Source organism: Hemiscyllium ocellatum, chromosome 26 (assembly GCF_020745735.1).
Source record: "Hemiscyllium ocellatum isolate sHemOce1 chromosome 26, sHemOce1.pat.X.cur, whole genome shotgun sequence".
Classification (NCBI taxonomy): domain Eukaryota; kingdom Metazoa; phylum Chordata; class Chondrichthyes; order Orectolobiformes; family Hemiscylliidae; genus Hemiscyllium; species Hemiscyllium ocellatum.
The window spans coordinates 23,571,421-23,584,052 of record NC_083426.1 but is presented as its reverse complement, the minus strand read 5'-3'; the positions used below and the strand labels follow the sequence as shown (position 1 = coordinate 23,584,052).

General features: G+C 39.5%; 1 protein-coding gene across 2 annotated transcripts in view; it reads right to left on the bottom strand.

The window, feature by feature from the left end:
• LOC132828180 (semaphorin-3D-like) overlaps positions 1-12,632 on the bottom strand; it is an 80,901-nt gene that overhangs the window by 36,401 nt on the left and 31,868 nt on the right. For both annotated transcript variants that reach the window (XM_060845114.1, XM_060845115.1), the window contains exon 5: positions 11,158-11,251. In XM_060845114.1, the coding sequence (XP_060701097.1) occupies positions 11,158-11,251 (94 nt within the window). The remainder of the gene's footprint in view (positions 1-11,157; positions 11,252-12,632) is intronic.

Below are 12,632 nucleotides of genomic sequence, written 5' to 3'. Positions count from 1 at the left end.
TATGTGCTAACTCCAAGAAAAATATCAAAGAAATTATGTCAAACATATGGTCTTCTAACCATACTGAGTCACTCACTCACTCATTCACATACATACATTAAATTATAGATAGCTTGTTGGAAATGTTGTTGCTGAAACTGTGAAGCCAGTACATTGCAGGCAAGAATTTCCTGCTTTTATTAATGAACCTGACAACTGTATTCCCTACAGAATAACAGAAGTGGAAACATCCCTCAGAACAATACACAGGAAGAGCTGTCTGACTAGAAAATGTAGTGACATTGAAAATCTGTTCATGAACATTTCCTCTGGTCAATATCTGGTAAAATTTTAAACTTAGTTAAAAGCAAATTTAATGACGTCATCTAAGAGGAATCTTCAGTAATTATGGTGATGTTGCCATGCGACCAGTTAAATTTGATTCACAAGGTATTCTACAGTCTGCTGAAGACTAATAAACACAAATGATGTTAAACTAATAGCCACGATGTGCAGGAGCCAGTGTGGGACTGGGGTGGACATAGTTTAAAAATTGTACAACACCAGGTTATAGTCCAACAGGTACATTTAAAAGCATTAGCTTTCAGAGCACTGCTTCTACATCCGTGCTTCCAAATAACCAGTTGCACTATAACCTGGTGTTCTGTGATTTTTAACATTAAAATAATATGCAACTGAAGGACACCCAAGAGACTCTAAGTGTAAGTGTTTAAACTGAGATCACAGTCGATTTTTTGACTTCTCAGACTGTCAGCAGCAATGCTCAAAATACTGTACATGGGATAGCAAGCCAATCCACACCTGCAAATATCCTGTGAAAATTCAATCACTGAGTGACCAATGGAGACCCATTCATGAGAGAGACAAAAATCTATAAGGAGCTGCTCCTGCAAGCAGAGTTTCTATCACTTCTGTGCAGGTTGTTCCATCATTTATAAATTCCCCATCTCGCGCTCTTGCTGCTTCACAAAAGACAGAATGTGTGACTGGAGGAACAGCAAGGGGTGGAGAGAAGGAATGTGTGATTAGATTAGCCAGAGGAGTTATTCTGGATGATCCTGGGTCCACTACGTACCAGAGTCACAAGGGACATGGAACAATAGGGTATTCAGAGAGGGGACAACTGAATGGGGCTGGGCTCGAGTGTTGTCCTGGTGGGAGTGAACAGAGCCTGAGTGTCATCCGGACCAGTCATGGGGATAGAACCCAAGTGACAGCTGGACAGGGGAGTGGGTGTGGAGGGGAAGCAATGCCCCAGGGTGAATATTGTTTAATCCACTAATGATTGGGTAAGTATCGCAGCTTTTAAGTGTGGTGTACATTTACCCAACACCGTCCTAGTTTATTGGAGTTTATAACCATTCAGTTTTCAAAATGCTGATAGGAGAGAACATTTTCTGTTCAGTTGAGGCAATCAATATGACTTACATTAATCATTCTTTGTGTACAGGGTACAGAATAAAAAAAAAGAGGTAGATGATCTCCAAAATTCTTACAAAGTCAGCATCCTGCATTCAATTTTTACAAATGTTTTCAGGAAGGTATTTACAAATTAGCTACAGAAGTACTGGCCTGGATTTTCCAATGGCCAGACAGTTGTTTCTCCTGCATTGATGGGAGATGCGTTAATGGACTCAGTGGAATTCCCATCACAGCACACTCCAAAGGAACTGGACACGAAATTTAAGATTCTGTTAATGAAATCCCTGCTTCCATTTAAATCAGAGAATTCAGAGGGCTTATCTGGCTCACCCCTCTTTGAATGCCTTATTGCTCCATGCTCCTGTAAATCTGCTGCATGGTGGGCCCAGAGATTCACTGATGTAAAATAGTTACTTAGAAAATGTATGCAACAACTGGCGTTTGAGCTTTCTTGTTGAAATAAATCCCTCAAAAACAATGCAAATACAGAAGGCAATGTGATAACATGACTGCATCATCTGATGAAGGAGATGACGAGAATGAAAGGGGAAGCCTACGGATTGAGACAGAACGTTTCCTGGTGTTTGAGTTCTTAAATATAGCTCTGCACTCTGCCAAAGCAGCTCTTTAAAATACCAACTTGTTTATGTACTTCCTGCCTATAGGCAATGTTTACTGTTCAGCATTTGAAAGATTCTCATGTTGATGCAAATAACCACCACAATCATCTCCCTTCATGTTAGGTATGATTCCCATCAGCACAGAGTTTTTCCCTGATGTCCTGGAGCTGAGATGACTGACCTCCAACAACTGCAACTATCTTCCTATGTGCCAAGTGTGACTCCAACCTGAACAGAGTTTGCCTTCTGATACCCATTGATTCCAGTTTTGTCATGCCTCCTTGATGCCACACTTGGTCAAATGCAGCCTTAATTTTAAGGGCTATCATTCTCACCTCCGGAATTCAGCTCTTTTGTCCATGGTTGAAACAAGGCTGCAATGAGGTCAGGAGCTGAGTGTCCCTGGCGGAATCCAAACTGGGCATCACTGAGCAGGTTATTGCTGACCAGGTGCTGCCTGGTCACAATATTGATGACACCTTTCATCGCTTTACGGATGATCGAGAGTAGACTGATGGGGCAGTAATTGGATGAGTTGGGTTTTTCCTGGTTTTTGTGTACAGGACATACCTGGTCAACTTTCCACATTGTCAGATAGATACCAGTATTGTAACTGCACTGGAAAAGCTTGGCTAGGGGAGCAGCAAGTTCTGGAACACAAGTCATCAGTACCATCGCCAGAATGTTGTCTAGGGCCAATAACCCTTGCGGTATCCAGTGCCTCGAACCATTTCTTGATGTCATATGGAGTGAATCAAATTGGCTGGAGGCTGGTACCTGCGATACTGGGGATCATTGGAGGAGGCCAAGATGAATCATCCACTTGGCATTTCTGGCTGAAAATTGCCATGAATGTTTCAACCTTATCTTTTGCACTGATGTGTTGGGCTCTTCCATCATTGAGGATGAGAATATTTGTGGAGCCTTTTCCTCTAGTGAGCTGTTTAATTGGCCACTGCCATTCACAACTGGATCTGGTACAACTGTAGATTTTAGATCTAATCCATTGGTTGTGGGATCACTTGCTGCTTTTGCTATTTGACACATAAGTAGACCTGGTTGGTAGCTTCATCTGGTTGGACATCTCATTTTTAGGTATGCATAGTGCTGCTCCTACCATGCCCTCCTGCGCTCTCCATTGTATGAGGGTTAATCCCCTGGCTTGATGGTAGGAGTATGGTATGTTTTTCCTTCTTGTTGGTTCACTCACCATTTGCAGACCCAGTCTAGCATTTATGTCTTTTCAGACCTGACCAGATTAATCAGTAGTACTGCTTCCAAGCCACTCTTGGTGGGGGACATTGAAATCTCCCACCCACAGTATACAAGTATTATATGTCCTTGTCACCCTCAGTGCTTCCTTCCAAGTATTGTTCAACATGGAGTACTAGTTCATCAGCAGAAAAAGGATGGTGTGTGTAATCAGCAGAATGTTTGCTTGCCTGTGTTTAACCTGAGGCCATGAGAATTAATGGGTTCCAGAGGCAATGTCAAGGACTCTCAGGGACATTTCCCTCCTGACTGTAGACCACTGTGCCTCCACTTCTGCTTGGTCTGTCCTGCTGGTGAACCAGGACATATCAAGGAATAGTGATTGCAGTGTCTGGGACATTGTCTATAAGGTATGATCTCTGATTATGACGACGTCAGGCTGCCACTTGACAAGTCTGTGAGACAGCTCTCTCAATTTTTGCACAGATGTTAGTAAGGAGAACTTCACAGATTTTGCAGGGTGTTTCTACCATTGTCCTTTATGGTGCCTAGGTCAATGCCAGATGATCAGTCTGGTTTCATTTCTTCGTTGAGACTTTGTAGCAAATGATACAACTGAGTGGCTTATTAGGCCACTTGAGTGAACAATTGAGAGTCAACCAGACTGCTGTAGCCCTGGGAGTTATATGTAGGCCAGGCAACATAAGGATGGCACATTTCCTTCCCTGAATGCCAAAGATTCTTTGAAAGTACCTCCCAAACTTGCATTCTCAGCTTCCAGGAGAGAATAGGGGCAGTAGGTACATAGGAATACCATCATCTTCCAAGTTATTCTCCAAGTCACCATTCTGACTAAGAACTTGTAACAGCATTTCTGCATCATCTTGAATAAAATTCTTGGTCTCCCTAATGGAACTGTTGGCACCATAATACTTTGTTTCACAGATACAAACTCCAGCAGTTCATGTAGATGGTTTGGCACTTTCTTCTCAAGGCAATGAATGACCTGTAATGATTGCTAGTTCTGATGTAGAAACCATTATCCCAAGACTGAATTTGTAAACAATGGGGCGGCATAGTGATTTAGTGGTTAACACTGCTGCCTCACAGCATCAGGGACTGGGTTCAAATCTCACCTTGGGCCACTGTCTGTGTGGAGTTTGCACATTCTGCCTGTGTCTGCATGGGTTTCCTCCGGGTGCTCTGCTTTCCTCCCACAATCCAAAGATGTGAAGATCAAGCGAATTGGCCATGGGAAATTGCCCATAAGGTCCGTTAGTTAGGGGTAAATGTAGGGGAATAGATCTGGGTGGGTTACTCTTTGGAGGGTTGGTGTGGACTGGTTGGACCAAATGGCCTGTTTTCACACTGTAGGGAATCTAATATAATAAAAACATGGCAATGCAGGAAAACCTCAATGCTTACAGATGAAATGCAAACTAAAAGAATTTTTGACCACAGATCTTGTGAGATATAAAATCTTACATAAGTTATGATTTAACTTCTGTTAAGTAAATTGTTGTAGAAAATGTGTTTTGACCTTCTGGTGTTCATTGTGTAAACAATGAATGGTTAGTTTAGTTTATGGTGGGAAAATTGAGTTTTAAAGCTGCAAAACATTTTATTTCCACCATCAAAATCGGATGACGTTTCTCAAGTCTACTGGTATGGTGCCAAATTAAAATTTTTTTGTATGGCAGCAAAAACCTTGGGAAATAGCATTCCAATAATTTGAAAGCCCTGCTCATTTTCTGATAGTTTTGTATTACATATCATGTTACAACTAGAAGACAGATTATTATTTAATTTACTAACTGTAAATATCACACTTACATTTTACAATTTTCTGAACCTAGATTATTAGTTTGATACAAGATAATAAAAAAAGCACACCAATTAACATCCCATTTTCCAATCAGCACATTAAGCATTAAATGTTACCAGACGCAAGCATTGTTATTCTCATTAAACGGGTCAAAGACAGAACTGTACAATTGGATTCTGTGTGACTGGAAAATCCCTTTTGTGTGAGCTGGGAGCAAGGTTAATGTTCCTAAAATCATAGCACATCCAAAAAAAACATACAGCTTGATTAGATGCACAGTAGTTCTTCTTTACTGAGTTGAAGTATGCATCCAACAACTTCATCCAAAGTTCAGTTGGTAACCTTGTTAGCGTGCTCCCAACTGAGACTTGCAGATGAGAAACTTTACTAACAGTTTTCAGTTAGTTGATCTCAACTTTAATGGTGCACAATTGGCATCAGTATTCCTGAGCTGAGAGAAAAAAAACACAGGCAAAATCTGTTGTTATTTATATTCAGTGACAATCCATCAGCCAGTGGAATGTTAACATGTGGGAGATTCAGATGAAGGCAAACAAATTGCTTCCATTGGCAGGAGATTTTGTGGTTATAGAAACTAAATTGAAGATCTTTGATGAAAGAACCAAGAGTGAGATGTATCAATCTTTTTTCTTCTTTTGAGATGTGAGAGAGATTTGTTTTAGAGTGTGGTCGCTTTTGAACTTTTTAACGCATGCCTGCACACATGCCATATAATACTATTAGCTGCTGAAACCCTTATCCATACCTTTGTTACCTCAGTCAATTCCGAAGGGCTCCTGGCTGAGCTCCCATTTTGCACCTTCCAGAAATTTGAGATCATCCTAAACTCTATGTTCTAAGTTAAATTAATCCATCATCCTTTATGTTCACTGACCTACATAAACTCTGGATGTGGCAATCTTTTCAATTTTATACTTGCCTCCTTGTTGTCAAAGACTTCAGTCATCCTTCCTCCACTTCTCCACCTCTATAACCGTCCAAGATTCCTGCTCTCTTCCAATTCTGACGTCTTACACATCCCGGACTTTCTTCCCTTCTCCAATTGCACACATGCCTGAGCAACATTGGCAATAGCAGTAGCTCCCTCCTCAAATCTCTCCGCTCTCTTATTCTTGCACTTCCTCCATGGTGCTCTTCAAAACAATCCACTTTCACCTCTCCTAATCCTACCTCCTTTGGACTGGTGTGTTTAATTATGCACATTTTATTTATTAAAGGTGATTTACAAATACAAAGTTGTTGTATGACTCAGTGATGGAATCTTGGCTGAGATTTTCTCCTCAGTCCTCAAGAACAAATAACCTGCAGACACTCATTGCCCACCTTACTAGTGAGGAATAGGCTATTTGTTTGAAGTTATATTAATAGAACTAAAGTAAATCTATTCACTGAATCAAGCTGTTTCCATTATTGGCAGTGATGATTAATTTCATGTAACTATGACTAGCCAACAATGTTCAGGTCAGAAATATAGCAACAACAACAGGAGAGACCAAAAGGCAAGAAAACTATTTTTTATTTACTGGGCTACTTAAAATGGAACTTCAAATTCAGTGGATGCAAAGCTGCTAGCTATTTCCCCAAATAACATTTCCAAACTTTAAAAGTAAAATCTCACAAAGTTCTTCCTTAATCCTTTTACTCATGAATTTATAAGTCTCCTCTTCACAGGCAGAATGTTTCAATTATTTGTTTAGTTTTATGAGGAACTTACTTCCTATTTTATCCACATGTTTCTTGAAAAGCCATCTGGATGCAAAGAGATTTTCATGACTCACAAAATTGTTACAGCATGGAAGGAGGCCATTTGGTCCATTGTGTCTGCACCAGATCTCCAAATAAGTGACTCATCTGGTGCCAATCAATGACCACCTCTCTTGCACGTTCTTCACCATCAGATACCAGCTCTTATTGAAATGGAAATAACAGGATCCTTTGTAACAGAGGCTACGATGGGTTGTGACAACAAGTCAAATGCTAGATGTGTTTGTATAACCTTTCTTAGGCATTTTAACGGAGGAGGCAAATTCCTTCATTAAAATAGGAGACAGAGGAGTGAAACAAGAAATTAATTAAGCATACACATGATTATTTATAAAAGATTCAGGTGAATTCAGCCACAGTTTTTTGGCTAATGTCTTTTCTACTCTAGTAGCTTGCCTTATAACAAATAACATAAAATAATTGTATTCGAGCTTCAGCTTCAGACATAATCAGTGCATTGAATTTTCATTCACGGTCAAGAGCCCAACACAAGAATTTTTTTGGAATCTGACCTACATATGTTATGGAAACAATTGCTGCTAATTTAAACTATCTGGTCAATTAAAGGCCAGAGAGCAAGTTCACAGAAATTACTTGTCATGGATTAGCCAAGCTTGAAGGTTATCCAGATCTAGAATAAAAGTGCAGGAAAATAATGCTGATAAAAGAAATATTGGTTATGCTACAATTGGAGTACTATGAGCAGTTATGGTCATCACCTTATAGGATTGATATAACTGCACTAGAAAGACGGCAGAGGAGATTTACCAGGATATTGCCTGGGCTGAAGAGTCCGAGCTATGAGAAAAGATTGGATAACCTGGGGTTGTTTTCTTTGTAGCATTAAAGGATGAGAGGGGGGATGAATTAAGATGTATAAGGTTATGAAGGACATAGATAGGATGGATAGAAAGCACTTTTTCCCCATTAGTAGAGGGGCAATAACTAGGGAGCATAGACGTAAGGTAAGAGGGAGTTGAGGAGAAACTTTTTCACTCGGGGAATGGTGGGAATCTCAAACCTATTGCCTAAACTGGTAGGGTGAGTGAGAAATTCTCAAAATGTTTAAGCTATGTTTAGGTATTTATTTGTCTTGTTGTAACCTCCACGTTAATGGGCTGAAAATATGTTGCTGGAAAAGTGCAGCAGGTTGGGCAGCATCCAAGGAGTAGGAGAGTTGACGCTTCTCCTGCTCCTTGGATGCTGCCTGACCTGCTGTGCCTTTCCAGCAACACATTTTCAGCTCTGATCTCCTGCATCTGCAGTCCTCACTTTCTCCTCCAGGTTAATGGGGCCAAGAGCTGATAAATGGGATGAACATGGTCAGAAAACCCCCCAGAAAAAGCTGGAAAAGCTCAGCACATGTGGAGAGAAATCAGAGTTAATGTTTCAGATCAAGTGACCCTTCTTCAGAGCTTGGTTTGTTTCTGATTTACAGAATCAGCAGTGCTTCCAGTTTTTATTTTGTGCAGTCAGATCTTTGCGGAGTTGCATGGATACGAAGGGCCATCTGTGCTATAAATATCTATGAGTCTTGCTGGATATGGACAAAGGCTGCTTCATTATGTGAGAATTTTCAAATGGAATTGTCTGCACGGTTACTGGGGATTTGTGCCAATTCAATTGTGTGAGAATTCCAGGTCAATGTAATAGGAAATCTTGTTTCAACATTACTGTAACTATCAAAGATATTGTGAGAGTTTAAGCAATCTTAAAAAGTTGTTCTGTTAGGAAACAAACTGTAATTTAGGAGAAGTCAGTCTGACGTATTATTTACCCACTTGCATACAATTATCTACAAACTCTAAGATGCAATGAAATGATGATTTTTATTCTTTTCAGTAATTACTGACTAAGCTTTGTAGGGAGACAGTTCATATGCAAGGCATGATATAAATATGGTCAGGCAGTTGGTAATCATATGATTAACTGTAGCCACATGCAGTTTTACCATTGTGGCAGCTCCATATTGATATCCTTAGACTTGATATTCCACAATGGAGCTTCTTTGTGTAATGTAGCGTTCAATCTATGATATCCTTCACTGCAAATGGCTGAATATTTTGCTGACCCACAGATTAAGAACATACGCAAAAACACAAACAGATGTTTGAGGACATGCAGATGAAAATAATCTAAACTGCCCTGTACCATTACAGGAGAGAACATTTTCAAATTGCTTTTTCCAAGCCAGATGAAAAATATCTAAAAGTTACAGCGAAATTACGATAAATTGAATAACAGGACATCCAGCCACAAAATTGCATTAAACAAAGCTGAGCAGTCTCTACGTAACTTTATTTGTCAACAATCACACTCATGTCCAAAAAAAATCCCAAACTCAGTTAATACATGAGAAATGTCTTTGTTTATGATTTGTTCTCACCTTACAATGGCCCAATCTTGTACAGTTAAAAGCATTTAAAAAAAGGGAGTAAAGTCTGGAAATGTTTTCAGCTTGAAGCTTTGGACAAGTTGTTATTGACATTGAGATCGCCGTGTGAAAGGATATTCAAGTCATGTGAAAAAGTTAAAAATCTTGCAGAACGGAGAAAAAGTGAAGTTGATACAGCAAAAGGAAAACTGTGGTCCAGTGTGAAAAATGGATATTGATAATGAATGGGAGATTCCACCATTGAGTTTGTCAACTGTTCTGAAGCAGGCATTCTCTTCAGCAAAGAAGACCAATGGAAGTAAAAGAAGATTTTCATTGTTACAGATAACAGCCCAATGCACCAACACTTCACAAGCCTCAAAAGATATTGAGATGACACTCTTTCCCCCAACACCACAGACAAGTAGAAGGCTAGATTAAAACCCCACTATTGACAACAGCTAATCTCTCCGGTTATCAAGGCCATGGTTAAGAAGCAGTAATACCACGCAACTGTTCTGGAGGCCACACTCATGTTCAAGAAAATGATGGAAGATGGTAATGGGCATGGAATGAAGTGGGATGTGGATCACCAACCCAGCAAAGAGGCTCTCTTCGTTCATTTGCAAAAGGCTGATGTGGAAATTCTAACAGAGATGCTCGAAACGTCGAATTCTCTATTCCTGAGATGCTGCCTAACCTGCTGTGCTTTGACCAGCAACACATTTGCAGCTGTGATCTCCAGCATCTGCAGACCTCATTTTTTACTCGACATATTTGGATATAGTCCACTATGTTGTTAATGCATCCAAACATACCTTTTGTTCTGCCAGACAAAATCCTGAGGTGTTTCCACACTGTTTGTGACTTTAGCTAGAGAACTAGGTAGCTGAGCAGACAGGAATTCATTGGCTCTTCAGGATAATTAACTTCCTCAGGTTTTTTGATTGTAGAATGTACTGCACCTATGATTGCCTCATCATTTTAATTGTGCAAAATGTTGTACAAGGTTCCACGATTGTCTCTGTTAGAATTTCCACATCAGCCTTTTGCAAATGAACGAAGAGAGCCTCTTTGCTGGGTTGGTGATCCACATCCCACTTCATTCCATGCCCATTACCATCTTCCATCATTTTCTTGAACATGAGTGTGGCCTCCAGAACAGTTGCGTGGTATTACTGCTTCTTAACCATGGCCTTGATAACCGGAGAGATTAGCTGTTGTCAATAGTGGGGTTTTAATCTAGCCTTCTACTTGTCTGTGGTGTTGGGGGAAAGAGTGTCATCTCAATATCTTTTGAGGCTTGTGAAGTGTTGGTGCATTGGGCTGTTATCTGTAACAATGAAAATCTTCTTTTACTTCCATTGGTCTTCTTTGCTGAAGAGAATGCCTGCTTCAGAACAGTTGACAAACTCAATGGTGGAATCTCCCATTCATTATCAATATCCATTTTTCACACTGGACCACAGTTTTCCTTTTGCTGTATCAACTTCACTTTTTCTCCGTTCTGCAAGATTTTTAACTTTTTCACATGACTTGAATATCCTTTCACACGGCGATCTCAATGTCAATAACAACTTGTCCAAAGCTTCATAATGTTATACTCTAGCATATCCTAATGCCACTCCAGCTTATCCAGAGTTGTAAATCCGTAATGTTATCTTATCATAGTCATCATATCATTGGATTTGCTATTTTTTCCAGCAGGAATGGCTGACAACTTCACCACTATTGGAATTTCAAGTAATCCAAATTTGACTCATTGCAATTTCATTGTAGTTTTTGTATTAAATCTATTAGCTGTGACCAACCTGCATTCATGTGACCAACCTGAATGTACACGAGGTAGTTGTTTAAGTTTTACTGAAAACAGAAATGCGTTCAATATCATTGGCTGTTCACGTCCTCAGCTGCCTTACCTACGAGAGCTGATGCAAAGGGTTGAATGGGGTCATAAGGACATTTCAGTGTTCCAGGCTCCAGACTTCTAAGGTCAAGCTTCAATGAAAGGTCCTGTCAGCAAAGTCACAAGAAATTGGAGATCAGACCCAACCAAAAATAATTGTTAGTATTCTGTACAATACAGTCATGGTTAACATCCAAGCATGTTTTATGAGTGACTAAAAAGCTTAAGAGAGGGCTTTTCACTAATTCCAAAATAAAACATGTTAAAACAATTTTTATAAAAATTAGTAGATAGATTGGAATGTAACTCTTGGGGGAAAGGCTATTAACCACATATTATTAATCACTGCCAGAGCCCAATAGGATTACCAGCATTTAATATCTTATCAGTAAATGCATCTTCATTGCATTCTGGGTTTCTGTTTTCTGCATCCCATCACCAGTAACCCCTAGCTGACCGAGTGAGTGGGAGAAACAGAAGTGCTTAGCACTATTACATAAAGCAGATCTAAGGATAAGCTGTTGAACAGTTCCCATTCTTTTTTGACTGGTGCAACAAATGAGTTTCAATGTAGTCAAGTGTTTCAAAACCACAGCATAAATCATAGTCTATTTTATTAAATATTTTTAATGATTAGGTACATATACTTAGCATCCACTGAACTTTCAAGTGTAAAGACAAAGTAAACATTACTGTTTTTCTCTCAGGTTTCATCCATCGGCAAGATGTCATTCAAATTTGACAGTTTGAGGAATACGATGTGTCAAGAAATTGAAAAGAATAAAATGCTAGCCTGTTTGGAGCTAAGCAAAAGACAATTTGATACTGCTGATGTTGCTCCAATGCTCTTTGCTCAATATGGAAAAAAGAAAGGAAGAAAAATGGCTTTAATGGCATCTGAAACAGAAAATTTCTTGGATCACAAAAACTGCCATCTAGGAGCACAAGAACAGGAATAACCCATTTAGCTCTTTCATTCTGTTCCAATGTTCAATTCGATCATTGCTGAACTGTGCTTCAACTCTGTAAATCTGCAATTGTTCCATATGACTTGACAACCTAATCTAACAAAATTCTATCTTGCACAATCTTGAAAATTTCAAGTGACCTATCCTCAGCAACCTTTCAGTGAGTGGGTGTTGGAGATTTTCATTAGCCTTTGGCTGGAAGCAAAATCTCTGACTTCGCTCGTAAATTGATTGGCTTGAATTTTAAGATTGTGCTTGTCTGTTCTGCATGCACAGCAAAGGAAATAGATTTGTTGTATCCATCCCAACATATAAATCAAGTTCTGTTTATATCTTGAGTAGATCACCACTTGAGAAATGGGATGAAAACTAATTTGGTATATCCTGTCACCATTACTTAATTGTTGAGTCATTTCAGTCAATCTGTGTTTTACCTCTACATGGTCAATATTTCTTTGCTGATGGTTATGCCCATAACAAACTGTGGTACTCTAGTTGGGATCTGACCAAGGCAATGTAG